General features: G+C 53.0%; 1 protein-coding gene across 2 annotated transcripts in view; it reads right to left on the bottom strand.

Moving 5' to 3' along the window:
- Nucleotides 1-19,836, bottom strand: part of LOC144170379 (uncharacterized) — a 134,589-nt gene that overhangs the window by 36,113 nt on the left and 78,640 nt on the right. For both annotated transcript variants that reach the window (XM_077700148.1, XM_077700149.1), the window contains exon 2: nucleotides 17,054-19,753. In XM_077700148.1, coding sequence (XP_077556274.1) covers nucleotides 17,054-19,691 — 2,638 coding nt within the window. In that variant the 5' untranslated portion in view covers nucleotides 19,692-19,753. The remainder of the gene's footprint in view (nucleotides 1-17,053; nucleotides 19,754-19,836) is intronic.

Raw genomic sequence — 19,836 nt, 5'->3', positions numbered from 1 at the left:
TCTAGCTGCCTCAGAAGAGAGAGAGGTTGAGGCGCGGTGGGCCTCTTCGGGGAGCCGCTTGATTCGGTCGAGGAGGCACGAAGTGCTCGTCACCGCCCGCGGCACTCGTTTCCCACAACGCGTCCTGATCACCGCGTGTGATGTGCGCGCTTGTTCTCCCCAACGTCAACGAAAGACATATCACTCCTGGCATCTTGGCCGAACCAGAGATTACTGGGTCCCGTTTGGAGCCAAGTGCGGGCGGTGTATACAAGCCGTTCGCTGCGGCGCTGGAGCAGCAGTTCTGTGCGTAAAACTGGGGAGCCGTAGCGAAACGCAGAAGTCCGGGTCGTTCCGCACTGCCTCCTGCATGCACTGCCCGTATGTACTGCGCAGTTGCGAAGGCGAATTTAAACACCGAGGGACTATTAGTTCTCCCACCTATCTTACCAAACGGGAACATCAAGTGACAGACCTTTAACTTTGCGTTGGAACTTGATTTCAGTATACAATAAACCCCCGCTATCACAACACCGCTTTATTCGAAATCTCGCACTGCTCAGCGTGTTTCACCGTCCCCGCTACACTGTATGGAGAGGGAATATCCTCCGCGTTTAGCGAAGTATCGCCTATAACAAAACGAGTTTCCTGCCTTCGTGATTTTGTTATGGCGGTAGATCGTATGAAGCGTCATCCCATGCAAATAGATCTGCAATAAACCCTATGAAGGAACTGTCTGCAGGCTTTACTGCATTGCACCTCGCTAGCGGCAAGCAAAAAATTTTCCAAGCCCCAAAAACGAAGGAATGTGGACCTATATGCGCCACGAGCCGCATCTTCAGTTGTAGTATGCGCAAAAATAACCAACACACACAGGGACTTGCTGTTGCTTATTGCCGTAACTACTTTCCGTGCGCTGACGTGCAGTCTAGGGGGGCGGCAGGGCTCGTATACCGACAAAGGCGCGTGACATGGCTTGAGGCGCGCCGGCCGGGCCGGTGGACATCCCACGCGAAACAATGGCGGCGTCGAGACTCTGCAGTTTGGTATGCGCACGACGAGTCCCGAACTGCCAGCGCACGCCGGGCTGATGGCCAGGCCGTAATTGCTCCGCCAGGAACTGGCACTGCACTCGGGGCGCTCGGGCGTTGCTCTGCTTTGCGCATGACGAGGGCGGGTTGCACGCGCACCCCGTCGCGGCGCCGACCGACCGCTCCCTGCGGTGTCTCTTCGCTGGCGTCTAAGATTCCAGCGAGAATAACAGAGAGGCTGCGTCGGGCGAACCACGCTTCCCTGAGTTGGCTCTTGTGTGCGTGGTCTTGAGTAGTGTTGTATTGCAGGAGCATCGACGCTGCACCTCTGTATAAATACCGGCACCCGCTACCGCTCTGCCCGCCTGACGAGTCCGGTTGTTGGCCTCGAGGTTTACAAAGAAAGTACAAAGAAAGACCACATCCAGCCGTCGCTCTGAGTTATTGAGCTAACGAGAAACTTGAGAACTGTGGATATCGTTTGTTTATCGCTACTTTTTTTTTCTGCATTTGAACTGCGCGTATGAACTGCAGTGTTTTTTTTTTTTAACCGCCATCTGAGAGGTTCTTGCGGCATTCCGGTAACGCCTCCACAACCTTAAGTGTTTTTCGTGTTTAGCGATTCCTCATCTCTGGCTCGTTCCAGTATACACAAATTAACCAATAAATAAGCCACTTCATTCCCCATTAACTTCCCAAAATTGTGTCGTGATCAAACTCGCAGGTACACAACGTGCAGCCCCGTTGAGCCCGATGCATTCGGGGATATCTCGGGAGCAGATCTAGGCCCCTCGATACCACATCGCGTTACCCGCCGCGGTGGCTCAGTGGCTAAGGCGTTGCGCTGCTAAGCACGAGGTTGTGGGTTTGATTCTCGGCCGCGGCCGGCGGCCGCTTTTCTGATGGAGGCGAAAAACAAGAACGCCCGTGTGTACGAGATTTCGGCGCACGTTAAAGATCACCAGGTGGTCAAAATTAATCCGGAGACCTCCACTACGGCGTGCCTCGTCGCCTGCGTTGCTTCGTCGCGTTAAACCCTACAATCAATCAATGAAATAAATCGACCACATCGCGTTATTCCAGGCGGAAGAGCTCTTTTTACATGAGCTCGGGTGAAAGGGTAAGAAATATATTTAAAAAACGTAGGAGTGAAGACGCAAATGAGAGATGTCGCGCGCAGACTTTGGGGCCAGCAATCGAAGTTCGTGCCGACTCTATGATGTGTCTCCTCGTGGTGGTAAAGAGACGGCACACGCAGCAGACCGGCGGCCATGTGCCAAAAGGAGTTTTCGGTCTCCCAGCGGCAGCAGCCACGCCTGGCTCACGAATGACCTGCTTCGCGCGCAGTGTGGCCGCATTTTCTTTGTCGAAGGGAGAACTGAAGAAAGCACTGCGTTGTGTTTAACCGAGAGCCCGTATACACTCGGCCGGTCCGCGAAATGACTCGTGCGCGATGCGGTGGCCACTCCCCCCCATCACCTCTCAATCTTCCCCCACATCCTCCTCCTCTCCCCTCGCTGCGCCCGATGTTGCGCGCGCGCCCAGAGCTCCACGCCTGAGTAGTCGTATAGGGCGACTCAGATCGCTGTCTGCTCGCCATTCGATGGCCGGCCGCGAGCGCGAAAAATAGAGGCTTGGACGATCAAGTGACTGTCTGTACGTAGAAGCGTGGTGTGTCCTAGTAGCATCAGCCCCACTCAACAGAAGAGAATTCGACCCTGGTAGGAACGCTCAACAGCACGAGCTATGACTTGTTTTCAGTCTCAGCTAGCTCTTAAAAGAAATCACGAAGCATGAAGAGGCATATAGTAGTCGAGGTGTCTGGAGACACCGAATTTGGATTTTGCATACCCCATCCATGCTTCCGTAATCACGGTTGATATTAACTCTTGTTGCCGCCTCGAGCAATGTAGCCCGCGTCTATATATATATATATATATATATATATATATATATATATATATATATATATATATATATATATATATATATATATATATATATATATATATATATATATATATATATATATCAATGTCCCGCGCGTGGAAGGGAGAACACTATTCTACATCACGAAATCTCGAATTCTGCTTTCCAGATTTTTATATGTTGCAACGAGAAGCTGGCTACTCTAAACATTTAATACGTGTTCTGTGGGCCGTACGCGTCGTCTCACATTTGGCGCCGCACGCAGCGCCAAAGCTTTTGATAAGGTTGGAACGATATCTAATGGATTTCATTCAGATGCGTGTGCTAGCCGCTCAACATTACATCATGCCTTTATTTCCTTGCTTATGACCTGGGACAGGCCGAACACGCATACAAAAAATTGGGAGCCATTCCCCTCTTGAAGGTGGGTTACCAGAGAAGCTGCATACAATACACTTTGTACGTTTTCATGTTCAGATAATGTACACGCATGTATTTTTCTCGTCCCTTGGCAATTGCAGTGGGCGCGACTTTGTGATAAAACTTGGGACGACTATAGTTTCATCGCAGCAGACGAACATGTTTTATGTATTGACTATGGACGACAGAAGGGAATTCTACAACCTTTGTAACTTCGCTCTGAACTACCTAATTATGGCAAGAAAATGAAACTCGGCGTAAGAGTCGTCGTACGGGCAACTTTCATGTAATTATTTCTGTGAAAGCTTTGGTTACACGAACGTTACGGCCGTTTTATACTGGAAGTACAGGATAAAGTTGGCTTTGCCGGAGGGCCTTTCCGCACAGGAGAAGAAAATACACGAAATCCAGGCCATACAGAGCTTCCCTTTAAACCTCTACCGGGTGCGAAGAGCCTTGTGTTCGAACATGGCACAGCGTAATCAAGAACCACGTGCGCATTGACAATTCCTTATTATTTTTCTACAATAAATGGTCAACGGACATCAAGCTGCAACTACCTGATGCGAGCTCACGTGGGCGCTCGCCGGAGGTCACAAGAATCGGCACGCTAATTTCTTTGGGGCCCTTCGGATATGTATTTTGTCGCCGTTTTCAATATCATCGAGGGGGCTAATTGCAATTCATTTGTGTAGGAGTATATTACCAGCACATAGCTTCCGCAGCCTTTCATCATTTGTTCAGTATATAAATTACAAAAAGCACAGCATCCACCCCCTCCCCCTTGCCACTTGGCAATTCTGCTCGCTTCTAACAAATCACCTCACCTCGTATATACCTACAGCTTGTACACGAGTGCCATGTTCGTGCGTAGTACCACGTTTGTGAAACTACGCGCGCACACACACGAACGCGCACAGAGAGAGAGAGAGAGAGAGAGAGAGAGAGAGAGAGAGAGAGAGAGAGAGGAGAGAGAGAGAGAGGAGAGAGAGAGAGAGAGAGAGAGAGAGAGAGAGAGAGAGAGAGAGAGAGAGAGAGAGAGAGAGAGAGAGAGAGAGAGAGAGAGAAGTTCACATCGATTCGAATGTCCGCAGCTGCGTTGAGAGCTTACATTCATTTGCAAATGGCTGTATTTTCTTGCTTTCCCGCTCGAAACGGGGCGCCGACGTTGCCGCTGGTCGTTAAAGGGAGAAAACGAGGCGTCGCCCCCCGGGCTGACCACATTAACGCACCCCCACGAAGCCGCGCCACTTTCGCTACGCGAGGGCGAGCGGCTGCGTGCGATAACGGGCGCGACCCCATTTCTCCTTCGTTTGCTTTTCCGAACTAATTAATCGCCGCGACACACATACTGGGCCGCGCGACGCTCGAAGGAGAGCGACAACTACTCAGCAGTCGCAACAGCAGCCAGTCACCGTATAGACTCGCGCTGGTCCCAGCATGGCCTGCATTGGCGCCAACGAATGGGGTAAAAACAGATCAGCTGCGATAAGACTTTCATAGCCCTGTTCCAGATATATATGTCGTTTTGAAAATAAAATTTAAGTTGGAAGCAGCGCATGTCTCTGTTCTTTACGTCCCTTGTCTAAATATTTGGCGCTTGAAAGTCTTGTGATAGATTACGAACTAGCTCGAATCCCCGGGTTGTTAAGTTATCAGCTCTGCCGCGAAAAGAAAAATTGAGTGGGTGCGCGTCCAGAAGCGCGTCTAGCTTGGCCATAAACGTAGAAAAGTTAATACAGAAGTCGTTACACCGAGAAATAACGGCCTGGTCAGATAAATAGCAACGCTCTTGTTCTTTTCTCCTTTTTTTAAGTGCGAATGCACTTTATAAGCGACCCCAAACCATCCACCGCCGGCGGCGGCGGCGGCGGCGTCCGCAGTGCTCCTCTATATTTAAAAAAGAAACAGCATCCGGCGCCAGGTTTCGATCCGAGGACTTTGCGGCCGCAGCGCGACGCGCTACCGACTAAGCCACGGACGCCACGCTGATATCAGTGTGAGTAACGCGCCTTATATCTTTAACGCATTCAAACTACGTCGTCAGCGGCGTGCGTTGGCGACTCAGCGGCGTTATAGCGGCTTGATAACTGCGTGGTGTACACGTGATACTACAAACCCGATGGAAGAGATGGAAAAGAAGGCGGCGAGGCGGTGGGCTGCGGGGGCCGAGCGCAAGCGCCGCAAGCGGGCCGACAACCGTGCATTCGCACTTTCACATTCTCCCCCTCGGGGAAATGCGGGGGAATTTTTTCATTTAAGTATCGTTTCTTTTCCCTCTTTTTTTTTAAGCTCCGTTACGCGCATGCTCCGTTACGCGCGAAAGAATGACGTCATTTCACGTCTCAGCCAATCGAACTGCGTGAAACGCCGTTATTTTACGTCCATAGATCTCGATATGGCTTCTGCGTCGGTAGTCTGAACATAGCCTTATGCAGATATAGCAGCCGCATATGAGCGAAGGAAAGCTGCAGGAAAATTACCAATGAAAGGAAAATCGAGCGCTACAAACGGTGACAGAAAAAAACGAAGAACGACGAGACAGATGCACTCGTCCTCGGTTCTGTCCTCGTTTGTAGCGCTCGTTTTTCCTTAAGCAATGAACCAACTAGCCCAACAGCATTTTTACTGAAGTACCAATGAAAGATTTGATGTTTTCGGACAAGAGGCGCTAATTAAGGTAGCTAGAGGTCCTTTTTCATCGTAAATCAAACTGAAAATAAGATGAGTTCAACAATCTAACATTTTGGAACTTTAACGCGCCGAAGTGACACATAGGCTATGAGGCGCGGCAGATTAATATCGACCACCTGGGGATCTTTAACATGCACCGAAATCTCGACTCACGGGAGTTTTCGCTTCTCGCTTCCACCAAAAACGCGGCCACCGTGGCCGGAATCGGACCCACATCACTGGGATCAGCAGCACAACGCCTTAGCCACTGCGCTACCGGAGCAGACTCAAATAAAATGAAATTGAAAAGGCTTCTAACCGAAGCAGAGTGGAAAGCCGAGCTAGTTGAAAATTGTTCATGACTTTTAATGGCTCATGGTTCATGGCTTTTGGTTAATGGTTTGTGGTTCATGGTTCATGGCTTTTAACCGCTCTGCACAATTGTGAACCTCAGCAAACAGATAGAGTTTATGCGGTGATTTAAGTTTTAAGTGTGCATGCATGCTTGCGTGCATAGGACCATGCAGGTAAGCGACACTGAGTTTCGGTGCCTGTCCTCGCGCTCATAAACGCGTACGGGCGAAATTTCCCTCCTCTAAGAGGCCCACAAAATGGCTTCTCTACTGCATCAGGTCAAGGGGAACGCTTCTTTCGCATCTCTTATACGAGATTCCCAGTTCTTTTCATCCGCTTACCTGCCGGCTTCGCGAAACTCTCGAGCCTTTGTGTGGAAACGCGACAGGTCACAGCCCTGACTCGTTTATCGGCGCAGTGCTACCACCCGTGCCTGAATGAGCGTAACCTCCGCTTCCACCGCTGCGCCTAATCTCTGTACACGCGCTCTTTCGTCGCACAAACGCGACGACAAGCGCGCCTTTGTTGCGTTCCGCTTCTGCCTAACTCACTTGCAAAACGGTCTCCTCCATTGAAGGCGGCGCGGGCGGTTGCGCAGCGTCGGAGGCATTGCGCTCTGGCGCTTCCGAGCGCGCTGCGTCAAGCAAATTGCCGAATAGCGTCCGCCGCCTGAAAAGGTCAGCGATGGGTCAAGATTGCTGCTTCTGCGCGCCACACGGTTGTCGCGCCGCAAGCTGAAAGCCACAAGTGACAGCGCGGTCGCTTGCATTGGCGTTCCGACGCGGCACACGCCGGCCCGGGCATGCAGCCCTGTCGGAATTGTCGTCACGCGAGACGGAAGGGCGTCGGACGCGGCGCATCCCGCCGGATTACGCCACGGCGCAGCGCTAGCAGGTAATGCGGGCACGTACGGGCTTGATTGCGCGCCAGCCTGGCAGACCGTCTAGCCTACTTTCAGCGGCCACGCCAAGTAGCCCGACAGCCCCCGTACTGCTAGCGGTTGCAGCGCATACAAACCGTATATGTGTCTTTGTGCGCGCGTTGCGTCTGCGTCGGCCGACGAAGAGGATAGGGAGGGCACCTCATGAATTGCAAGAGAGGGAGCGTCCAGGGAGAAAGAGCCTGCCGAGTGCGATTCTGAACCGCAGCAACTTGTGCCTCTGAGAGCAGCGCTGCGCGGATGTGGCGGCGACGATTTCTCGGGCCTGTCTCGTCGTCGTGTGTGCGCGCGGCCGCGTTTCACGAAGCATGCCTATTTTAAGCATTTGTTGTCTCATTCTAAGTCTGCTGCGCTGGATTTGACGTGACGTTTATAGTTAGAAAAGGGTAGACAGAAGAGTAGGCAGAAGACAGAAGACAGTAGCTAGAAGGGTAGACAGATCCAATGAAGAATGCCACACATACATGCGCACGCAAGTGGCTGCGGGTAGGAATGTTCAACTCAAAGGCCCAACGTGAATTCCGTTGTGTGCGTGTGTGTGTGTGTGTGTGTGTGTGTGTGTGTGCGTGTGTGTGCGTGTGTGCGTGTGTGTGTGTGTGTGTGTGTGTGCGCGCGTGCGTGTGTTTTTGTGTGTGCTTGAGCGTGTGTGAATTGCCAGAATGCACGCAGCATTTCATTTGAATGATGAAGGCGTCAGCTCACAAATGCGCGACAGCACATTACTTCTCTCTACCGCCAGGTCTATTGCATATGCCACACTTCTGTTCATTCGCGTCCATTCATTGAGGGTAGTATACAGCGAGCGGGACTGAGACTCCCCTGCTTGAAATCATTGAGGGTTTCCTTTTGTAAACTTTACTTGCCCACTGGCTCGGGCCCTAAAATCGTGCTTTGATTCAACTCCTTTGAAGAGTCGAGGAGGCAGTTTTGAATGCGCTAATTGGTGTCCGAAAGCTGTGCGGTAGGTGACCGGCACGACGGCAGTGAGCGAGGCCACAAGCTGAGCGTCTTTGTCTGAAGGCATACAATGTGTCGTCCGGGACAGCGCGACCAAGGCGCTTCCAGTTGGCACGGGGCTTTGTCCTTCTCCGATTCTAGCGCACAGTGAGCGGGGAAAAAAGCGTCCACGGTTTTGGGGGCCGCACGCGTGGTCGCGTAATAGCCGCGCGCGAACCGCCCTATGAATCCGCCCGAAGGATCTGGTGGTCTCCTTTTTTCCTCTTACAAAACTGCCACGCGGCCAGGGCAGAGCGTTGACGCGACGGGAGGGCGGCAACCTTGGTCTCGCTCGCTCACCAAAGCGCCCCACAGGACAGGGTAATTGGGCCGCCGAACGGTTACGTCACACGCGCTCGGGGTGCTTCTGAGACGTATTTCTCGACCAGACGCGCACACCACGCGGACAAGGAGGCTTACTGGCTTCACTGCCACCCACGGCTTTCCCCTTCCAGCTACTGGCTAGTCTACAGTGGTTACGTCTAGTTAGTGGTTTGGTGACATCTTCTTGTTGCGTGCCTTTTTGTCTCACGAAGGAAAGTGGATTAAAGTGGTCACATCCTTTTTTTATGCTGTGGCAGCACGCACGTCTTGTATTACACGCCTCACCTCTGCTGCGCCCTCGGCTGACAAGGAAATGTTTCACCGCTGCAATTATGTTGGAAGTGCGCGGCTTATCTCTTTCCCTTTGCACAAATGCATACATACGCGCGGACGTAATGGTCTCTTTAATAGTGTGTTCGCTTCGGGCTACTTACTCCCTTTAAGGGGAGATGAAACACAAGCGGGCATTCGCTGGGCGACGCCTGGAGTCTGCTTAACAAAGAGTGAAAACAAGGCGGCGTGCCAGAGATATTATGCCCTTGCGACATCCTTTTTCATAAGCGGCACATGGTCGTGAATTATGGGAACAAGAGACGAGCGGAACGCTCAGCTTCGAGTTAACACCCCAAACCGCGTCCCGGAGTGCGCAGCTCTGCAGCTGTTATTTCTATTAAATGACGGACGATGCGAGTGTTTGAAGTGCAGTGAGACGCGTTGATTTTTCTACAACGTAACAGAAAATGACATAAATTAGGAAAATGGTATGGCGAGGGTTGTGTGAGGCGGAACACGCTGTTGTAAGCTAACAGCGAATCACATCATATTAAACTTCCACTGGTTTATGCATTCACCCCAACCTGCACTTTTCCCCTACCGAACGTTTGGAGAGAACCCTGGCGAACACCTGCCCGGACGACCAGCTTCTACTGGCCCAAGGGGCTGTCGATGCCTCCCGCGCCCAAGGCATCTTGGGTTCAGGACGCCTCCTTAAAGCTTCAATACAAGCCCTTCTCTTGCTATCAATAAACGTTTATTTTCTCGGTCTTTGTCTCTCTCTCTTCGGCTGACCCGAGCTGATTGCTCCAAAGGATCCCCCTTCTTGTACCGGACCCTTTTTTTTTCCCCCTAACAGCCTATAAATGATGCCTTCCTTTTATCGGTAAAGACAGTGCATCATCGTTATATGCGACAGACATGCGCACAACCTGCTCGGCTAGCTAGGAGAATCCTTTCTCACCTCTCTACTCGCTCCAGCACTAACCAACCTGGAGGACAAAGCGCGCGGTGTCACTCGCCCTCCTCCATCTGCAGCTGCCTGCTCCTTCCTCCGTTCTTTTGTTATACATGCAGAGGAACCCCGATAATACGACTTTCAAGGAACCGCGAGAAAGCGGCGTATGACCGGGGTGTCGTACTACCGGGGTGCGGGTAAATGCTGTCCTAGTAGACGGTCTCACGCGACAGGTGGGCTAAGAACTTATTTAAACTATTTACACTCGTAAAGCGAATGGTTCAGCCGCAGGTTAATAAGGGCCTTCGCAGTGTCGCAGTAACGATCATGTCACTGACTGTCGTCACTGCGTGTTGGGGCAAGCGAAGGGTTTCCCGTGCGGAAAAAAGAAAACAAGAAGTTAACGCGAATCTAAAAAAAAAACTCCCACCTCCCCTCGCGGGAACCCCTGTGTAGATGCGACGCATAGGCGGAGCGGCGAAGGGACCGCGTTTTATAGCGCGCATAACGTTGAGGGGACTGCGTAAGCCGGTCCCAGTCGATGACGACATTGGCGCACTTGTAAAGCGGCGTGGACTCTAGGTGCTTGAGCCAAGCATGGATGTTGCTTCGCCGGAGAACGGCACACCGGTTATATGCGCAGCGCGCCCGAAGGAGAGGAAACCGCGGAAGAGAGAGTACTGCACATGCGCCGGCCCCAGCGCGTCTGCCGCGGCTATGACGCAACACAATCCAACACAATCCACTTTAATCCAATCCAATCCAAATCCAATCCAAGCCAAGCCAAACTAAGCTAAGCCAATCCAAGCCAATCCAATCGAATCCAATCCAATGCCCCTCGTGAGAGAGTGTTCGCTATCGGAGAGGAGAGGTAGTGAGCGGCGGAGAGCGCAGCTGGCGCGGCGAGGAGAATGGGGGAGGGGCGGACAACGCCGACGACGACGACGCCGGAGGGACAAGGCGAGTGAATGAGATGCTCTGCATCTAAAACCTTATTGTAATCATTATCATCGAAGAATAAAATGATCCTGTCGCGATCACTCTACTACTTATCTTTTGAACGGTACACGAGACTATACTCCGGCTTCTTATTAGGCCTGGAAGGAGTCTTTGGGGCAACAATACGCTCAGAACAACAGTAGTACATATATTCTTTAGAAAATTAGAAGATGAAATAGCTCTGTGGGAGGCCCTTTTTGACCACTAAGGCTTAAGTTTTTGATGTCTAAGTACGAAGCCTCCCAAATGGGCACTGGGGTACCGCAGGATAAAGTGCCCTTTCTCTCTTTCCCTCCCTCCCTCTCCCCCCCCCCCTCTCTCTCTCTCTCTCTCTCTCTCTCTCTCTCTCTCTCTCTCTCTCTCTCTCTCTCTCTCTCTCTCGATCGCTCCATCCGCAACGCGCAACGCACATGCACGGAAGTCAGTCTGAGAAAGAGATAGAGGAGGAGAGAGGAAGGGCTAGGGAAGGGTACGGGGTGAGCATGGACTGGATTACGAATTTTGCTGCCAAAGGTATTCAAAAAAAGCTACCTCATAAGTTCTGCAAAGAAAGCCGGCGATCTCTCCAGCGTTGTTTACTAACTTTGACATATATCTCATGCAGATTTCGCGGCTACAGCCAGCACAGCCGGTAAATCATCTTCAATACGTGAAAAATAACTGGTTAGCTTCATCAACCAGTAAAGTTTATCTTTCATCAGCGGAGTTACAGCAGTAATCAATGATAAAACAGTCATCATAGATCTGACGTCGACCGTCAAAGCCGTCTTCGACTGGACGGGAGATTTTGACCATCGTATTGAAATGTGACGGGTCGTCATTCGCCGCAGTGCACGTACCCGCTCACCCACAACGCACACGTTAAACGTCTGCGTCCGCATCTGGGCATTGCCACGTGAAACTCTCTATTCAGGCATGCGTCGGCATCGCGGCATAAGCGATGCAGACATTCCATCCCGGCGTCAGTATGACCCGGTCTCTGTATGCAGTACGGTTCGTGCTCATGGAATTGGACTTAATGCCTACCTTGGTAGCGGCGTGTACGCCGCGGTGACGAAACAATGCGGCGGAAGAAATAAAAAATAAAGGGCGCACGCAGGCAAGCCGATTGCGGTTCCGCGCGCGCCGATGGCGGCGTCATTACGCGCGTTAGAGCGCGTTAACAGCGTAGAGGGCCGCGCTACTAAGGTTTCGAGACCAGGCCTGACTTGGGAGAAAATTACGCGCCGCGTTTTCCACGCTGCGCCTCACTCTCCCTTTTCAAAGGTGTTCCTCATTCTCTTCTTTCCCTCTCAATCGGCGACGTTTAGCGCTGCCCTAAAAACAGGAAAGCGTGGCGCAAAGGTGTGCATTTGTGTACACGTGAAACACTCTGCGGGCAGCGCATAAATGTGTGTGGCAAGGTAATGCGTTTCAAAGTGGCCGCGCGAGGTTCCCTCTAAACGTCGAGCGCTGCGCACGGCCATGCAGCGCTTGAGGACGCCGGCGTTACCGTAGCGGCTTCGCCGACGGCTGTGCGGGTCACGCGCCGAAGTCGACCCCCATCGCGTAGCGCCACGTCTCGAACGGCTTCGCGGCGCGTATACGAGGCCACCGCAGGTGCGCCGGGAGCGCATGCCGATTACTTTTAACTACGCGTGGCGGGTTGGTCAAGCCTTTGGCGCTTGACGGGCAGCCAAACGGCCTCCCGCTCAACTTAGCTCTCCTCTGAGCCGTAAAACGAAGAAGGACTCCCGCATTCCGAGGCCAACTTTGCTCCTCTTTCTTCGTACGGTTTTGCATAATAAGCTGCGAGTAATTGCCTTTGGTGGGATGTCAGCGTTTCTACAGTGGGTTCAAAGGTTTAGGCTAGTTGTACTTAGCTTTCTGATCTGGAATAGCATGACGAGAGAGAGCGAGCGAGCGAGAGAGCGAGAGAGAGAGAGAGAGAGAGAGAGAGAGAGAGAGAGAGAGAGAGAGAGAGAGAGAGAGAGAGAGAGAGAGAGAGAGAGAGAGAGAGAGAGAGAGAGAGAGAGAGAGGGGGGGGGGGGGGGGGGGGCGTAGTCCGTGGTGCCTTGGTTTCGCCTGGAGCAGGTGAATTCTGCTCTTGGAGAAAATCTGTCGAAAATATTTTGACGGAACATGTCGCGATTGCTACGTGGCTGGAATGTAGGCACAGTTTTGTGCATTGCGGTGAAACGCGTTGGTGGGGTGTCTCTAAGGGGTTATCGAATATACTTCTACGGCCGTCCTCAGTGACGACAAGCCTATTGCACGTTTTGCGTGATTATGTTCTGTGTAACTCTTCTCCTCGACCACACTGCTTTACCACTGGGGTTGGCCAGGCCCAACTTTCAAAGAAGAAGTTCAGGCGGGTGTAGAAGCCCGGAGGTGTAGGCTCGCACATTTTTTTAAAGACGATACGCGTCGCACTTGATAAAGAGCATAAACTAGTTTCACGCACCGGCTGCGGGCATTTATTTACACCATCCCTGGACGATCCTATAAGCGGGATAGCCCGTCACTGACTGTTATTATGAGAACAGGGAATGTGATTCTGCGTGTGAGAAGTTGGTGGGGACTGTGATGCGGATGATAGGGGTGCTAGAAACGCCGTGACGTACTTATATTCCAGCGAAGGTACAAACTCATACATTCGAACGGAGAAAGTTTTGCTCGCAGTAAACCATACGTCACAGTTTTTGAGTGATTCAGAAAAGGTTCGGAATACTAATACTTTATGAAAAAAAAAGCACAATATACAGCAAGCGACCAGGCGACAAGCGCGACCCGTGTAGCTAGCTGTGACGTCTGGCGAACGTGGCTCCCAATGTTGACAGACCAGCTTATAGCTACCGTGCTTGGTTAAAATTTTACTTCAAACTACTGACCACAGTAAATGCGGCAATATCTTGCACACCTGCTTGTTAGACGTCTAAGCAGTACATTCATGTTCGTGTAGATGCGTTACTCGAATCCTGCCTCGCCCCAAACACCCCAAAACACACTGCCCTCCACCGCCCGAAGCCTGCGACGCGCACACTTGGATGAAAGCGATCGACAGTCGATGTGCCCCGTGAGAACAGGGACCGCGGCTGCGCGCTCATGCGAACACGCGCTTGATCCGGGCCCCTAATTTCGTTCAGCCGCTGCGCTGAGTACACAGCGGCCGGCGCTTGCGCAGCGCGCGAAAACGTCTTCGCCTCGCGTCGTGACACAGATTTGCAAAGCCGGGCGACATCCGCCAGCCTACATCTGGGCGCGCGGAATGGGCATCCCCGGTGCGGCTCGAAAGTAGGTGCGTGCTTTGATTCCGATAGGAACGAATAGCGGTCCACATAGCGCCGCTGCGAGATGGCGAGCTCAAAGGCGGCCTCTCAACGGCCCCTTCGGGCGATGCGATCTGATGACAGCAGCGCGGAGCGATCTCGGATATGGCCTTATTTGTCAGTCGTAAAGGGAGCCCAGAGGACGTCTTATTGATTCGCTGCTCCCTCGGGGCACGGAGGAAGGCACTAATCGAGCGGCTCAACGGAGCCGGACAGGAAAGCGTCCGCTATGACGCCCGGCCTTTACGACGTGGGGCTTCGGTCTGGTGGGCAGAAATTGCCCGGGTTCGCCTTGTCCCGAATGTGAAAAAAAAAAAAAAAAATCTTAGCTGAATAGGAAATGCTGCCAAGCCCGTACAGGAAAATAGTTATTGTTGTGAGGTCTTCTCGATCAGAAAACAACAAAAAAAAATATTTCGCTGGGTTTTATTCTCTTTATACATCGCGAAGGCGCAAACTAATAATAAAACAAAGAGAAAAAAAACCTTGCCGCCCTTTTCAGAAAGCCAGAAGTAGTAGAAATGCGATGGCGCAAATGGACGGGGTTGCGATGCCGGTGTGCGGGAAGTTAATGAGGATGAGGAGGCCATAGCGGCTGACAGTGCAAGTAAGGAGGTGCAATGAGTCTACATGCCTTGTTCTTTGATTGTATTGCCGGTAACAAACTGACATTCGCAAAAAAAAAAAGCTAAAAACAACCGGTAAAAACAAATGACGTTTCGGGGCCCGTGCGGGTCCTTTGTTCACATATGAAACGAAAAGCGGCTCGGGTATATTTATACCTGCGTGGAACGTTGAAACACGCATGCGCATGTTGTATGGGCCCACGTGTCCGAATGAGAGCGTGCGGGTTTGATTGGATGTGGAAGGATTCTCGGCGTAGGCGAGTGTCAGTTTGGTACCGGCAATGTTATTTCCTCGCCAGACGAGTTTTCGTCGACTTTGGACTACGTTCTTTGATTGTATTTACACGGGAAGCATCGATCTCTGGATAGGAAAAACATCACTCACTGCTATCTCACACGCATTCACATATTAGGATCCTTGGATCCTTATAGGAAAAGAAATCATGCAGTGCCAATACTGCGAGTGCAAGTAGTGTGAGTATTATTCGCATCAATAATAACGTTTTCTTCACCGCCATAATGCCGCTTGTGCTGTGGTGCACCCTTTCCAGTCAAGTCGGTGATTTGTGGCTCGGCATAAGAAGCTGGATAGCAGAGGGTAGTGAATGTAGAAGCTGGATAGTGAATGTAGCATAGCGGATGACGGTACCTGCAGTAGCCGACCGGTGCCATTTCCCTTGCGCAAAGGGGGCGAGGCTGGCTGTGCGCATGCGCGGGGACGCCGACCGTGTACCGGACGCCGTACCGGGACCGGTTCTCCGCTCTAACATAGCTCTCACGCGACATAACCAGTTAGACCCCTAGAACTGGGCCAAATCTGAATACAGCCGTGAATGTTATTTCTTCGCTGCAAATGACACCTTCAGACTGTGGAGGTCCTCTTCCCAACTTTGGTTTTAGATTTCGTATTTCTCAGAGTATACGAAAATTCAGGTTTAGCTACAACTGGGTGCCACTGTGGACACCAGTGCACAGCAGCGCTGTCTTCGCTGTGAGGAACGAATAAGGTACAAAGCTTTTGAAGAAGGGAAATTCTGTGCGATGAACGCATCGTTTCGTTGCGCGAGCGGGTTTCCGTTGCCTGCCCACAATGATCAGTTGCTGGTAGTTCACCTATCACAGTATCTGATGAAGGAAACGTCTACGGCACAATGATGTTCAACGCGAGTACCTGTAATTCCTCTGAACACTCATCTGCAGCGCGCGGCGCAGCCGGTAGCGCTTCCGTTCTCCGCGCATACGGCGTGGGTTCGGTTCCCAACATTCACTCCATTTGAATATCTTTTCTGAAGGTTAGATTAAATTTCTTTTCCATTTTTGGGTTGACCGACGGACGAACAGGCAGACCGTAAGACCGAAATTTGAGCGTTTAACTGTACCAAAAAAGTCCATTGTCTTTAAAGTACTGCGGCGAGTAAGCCACAGCTGTCCCGGCCTCCCCAGCGGCCCCTCCGAGAGCCGGACTCGTTTCGGGCCGACAAAGCAGCAAGATACGGCGCTAACAGCGGGACGCCGCCCACAGAGAAGATCTGCAGGAGTGCTCGCCATGTACCGATCGGCCGGAGTGGTCAGCCGCCGACATAACGGGTGCGAGGCCTAGATTGTGCCAGCGGAGACTGGTTCGTGCGGCGGGACGCTCGAGCCGGGTCCGCCTGACCCGCTTGCGGGCCCCGTCTGGTGCGGGTGCAGCCAGCGCTTCGCACGCGGCCAGCGTAAATACAACCTCAATGAATGGGCGAGGCCCGCCGTCAGCATTCTGCCTCATTCCGCCTTTGCTCTCTCTTTGTTTTGTCGGGGGAGAATCATCTTCCAGACCACTCTCGCTGCGAGCGCTTGCTTTCGCACGTGGCGCGGCATCGCCGACGGTGGGTACGCCGCAGTAGCCGCGCCTTCCCGTTCGAACGCTCCTCACGCTCACGCTTTCGCTAGCCCCGTTTTTCGGACCAGCCAGCTCTCGCTCGATGTAGGGCGCAAGCCTAGATCGGCCAAAACAGGGAAGCTGAAAATGAAATTACTTCTCAAATGGGCCCGCAAAGATAAGCTGGCAAAATGGCATTCTTCCTTCGTTGCGACGCGGATTCGAGCGATCCGTATAATGGAGATGGCGTTGTTCTCACACGGTGGGAGTTCTTAGTCTGTCGATGACGGAGCGAGATAGGTAATTAGACCGGGATGCAAGATAGGAAGATCTGCGATACGCTGCTGTGTCATGGAAAAAAAAAATGTGGGCAAGAACGACTCACCGAGCGATGCTTGTCTTGTGACAGAAGGACCAGCCGGAATCGGAGGGGGTGGAGAAAGTGGTCTGGATATCCGATGCTCCACTGGCAAAGACATCTTGACGTCGGAGTTGGTCTCTGCTTTCGTGGGCAATACCTTGACGCCGACCTTCTGATAGATCCTCGTGTCTCTAGGGTTTGGCTTTGCGTTCCGCTCTTGGTTTGGTTTCCCGTCTCGAGGTGGCGGCGGGGATTTGGTGTCCTTTACGGCATCACCCTTGACGCTTCTCTGCGGATCGTGCTTCCTTCTTGCTGGACACTCGGGCCTTGCCTCGTTCACGGCGTGGTTAGCAGTAGTGGTTTGTGCTGGTGCGCGCTTCACTCCGGCGTTGCTGCCCGCCCGGACAAGAGGAGGCTTTATGTCTGGGCTCCCCTGCTGTGGTATTTTTTTCCGGGGCTTAGCATCTGGAAGCGTGAGCGGCTGTGCTGGTGTCGATGAGTCTTGGACGATTACGCCCTCGTGAACGTCGGCCTGCACCTTGTTCGGAACAATATTCTCGGCCAAATTGCCGCTGGCGCCAGCCTTGCACTCTCCAATATCATCTCTGGTGCTAGTTGGGCAATTGAAGTCTCCATTTTGTGAACCTTCAGGTAGCGCCGCGGCCTTAGGACTCAAAGGAGGAGGAGAAAGCCTCGGGCTCCGTGGTATTTCGGGGCTCTTATGGCTCTTATTGGGCGCTTCCGTCTGGAGGAAGACGTCACTGTCGTGGCATTCGTCACTCAGACATTCAACTTTAGAACTATCTTGAATAAGGAGCTCCTCTTCTGATCGTTGGATACCACTTGTTCCTCGGAGGTTAGCTTCTCTAGACGGATAGGCCTTTTTCATCATCAGTTTGTCTTCAGCCGCAAACGTAATCTTTTGATGATCGTCGCTTGCCAGCTTAATGTTCTCAGGTTGGTAGCTGGAAATCGCCTCATAATCAGCATCATCCTCGTAGCTGCTGGAGGGGCTGTGATTACCGTTAACTTCTACAGAAATGCCCTTTTCTACCGTACACGACACGACGTTGACGTTGGTCCCGTGGTTACTGGGACTCGCTCTTAGATCACAGGTAACGCTTATTCCATCTTTGTCATTGCAAGCACCAGTTACTTGCGAGTACTGCCTCTCTGGCTCAGAATCAAAACTCGCAATAGCGCCGATGGGGACCAACGCTACGTTTTTGTCGAGTTTCGGACTTTGGTTCTCGTTAGCGTGCTCTAGTTTAACGTCTATTCGAGGGTGAGACTTGACTTCCGCTTTCTGATTTCCCCGCACTCGAACTTCAGTGTTGAATTGCTGCTCAGCCTTTGGTTCGGACTTTGGCGATTTCTTGTCTTCCTTCGCTAGTTGCCTTCTCTCCGAGCGTGTTCCACCCCTATGTTCATACTTGGGGTCAACTTTTGCCAGCGCAGCGGCCTCGTTCCGACGAGATGGAGCGGCTTCAGATACAACGCCGGTTACTGACGGGGGCGCGCTTGCTTGACGGCGTTTGGCCGTGCCCTGTCCGTTAACGTGCACGGTAGCCCGGGTCGACGTGGTCGCTGGTGTCGTCACCCCCTCCCACGAAGTATCTAGGCGCGGACGCGTCTTCTTCGCTTCGGGTCGCGTTTCGTGCGGGTTCTCCCAGGGCTCCTCCCACGCTTGAGAAGTCGACGGCTCACTGCCCTCCTGGAAGGTTACCCTCTTGTGAATCCCGTTCGCGCGACCTCTGTGCGTCGCGGCAGCCACAGATTTCCTCTCCTGCGCCTTCTTTTTCTTCAGGATGCCTCGGGGTTGGGTACTCGATGCTGCGGTCTTAGTAGGAGGAGGGGAAGCGGCGGTAGCAGGCCGCACGGGTGAACAAGAGTGGGAGCGTCGAGTGGACGTTGACGATGAGGCCTCGCCACGTGTCCTGGTGGTGGCAGGCGCCGATATCTTGCGGACAAGCGGCGGCGAGTAGGAAATCTTAAGATCCTTGAAGCGCCCCGCTTCTAGCCCTACATCGCTGTCCTCGTCGTAATCCGGGTCCGGTTCCTCTGGCCAGAGTTCCAAGCTAGCCGGAGGTCTGGACACCGCGGGGCTCTTGGCGCCCTGCTGCCTCGACGGCGGCCGAGAAGCAGTGACGGCAGCACCGGAGCCGTTCTTCTTGGCGCCATTCAGGAGCACATTGCTGTTCAGGTCGTCGTCGTCGCTGTCTGGCGCGGCAGGAGTGCGCAGGTACTTCTTGATGAGATCGTACGCGGTGACGTCACACTCCAGGATGGATCTGCGCGAGGAGACTGAGCTGAAGCGGTCCTTGCGGCTCAGCTTGCGCAGGAGCGGGTCGCTGGCAGCGGCGGCGGTCAAGTAGGCCTCGTCGGCCGCCCTCCCCGCAGCAGAGTGCACGCTGGCTGCCGACCGACGCCTCGGCGAGTGGCCGCGGCCCAGCGAGGCCCGGCCGAGGGAGGCGGCGCCCAGCGAGGAGGCACCGAGGACGTGGTAGTAGAGTGCCGCATCGTCGATCTCGGGTCTCCGGCCGCAGGTGCAGCCGGGCCTCCTGCAGCAGCCCCGCACGGAGCCGTAGCAGCGGGGGTCGCCGTACAGGCCGGCCGGTACCGCTGACAGGGTGCCGTACTTGGGCTGCCGCATCTTGGACATGGCTCAGACCAGCGGAGGCCGCGGACGCATGCCGGCGGTGGCCCTCAGCTGGCCTCGGGTGTCTGCGAAGAAGGAGGAAAGCGAAATTGCAAATCATGAGTGTGCCTCACGGCGGTTTTGTCGCACTTATTGAACACGTGCAGCG

This window comes from Haemaphysalis longicornis, unplaced genomic scaffold, assembly GCF_048455015.1.
Source record: "Haemaphysalis longicornis isolate Haplotype H1 unplaced genomic scaffold, Haemaphysalis longicornis Haplotype H1 scaffold_2, whole genome shotgun sequence".
Taxonomy (NCBI): Eukaryota; Metazoa; Arthropoda; class Arachnida; order Ixodida; family Ixodidae; genus Haemaphysalis; species Haemaphysalis longicornis.
Note: the sequence above shows the minus strand (reverse complement) of the source record. Positions and strands in the feature narration are given on the sequence as shown.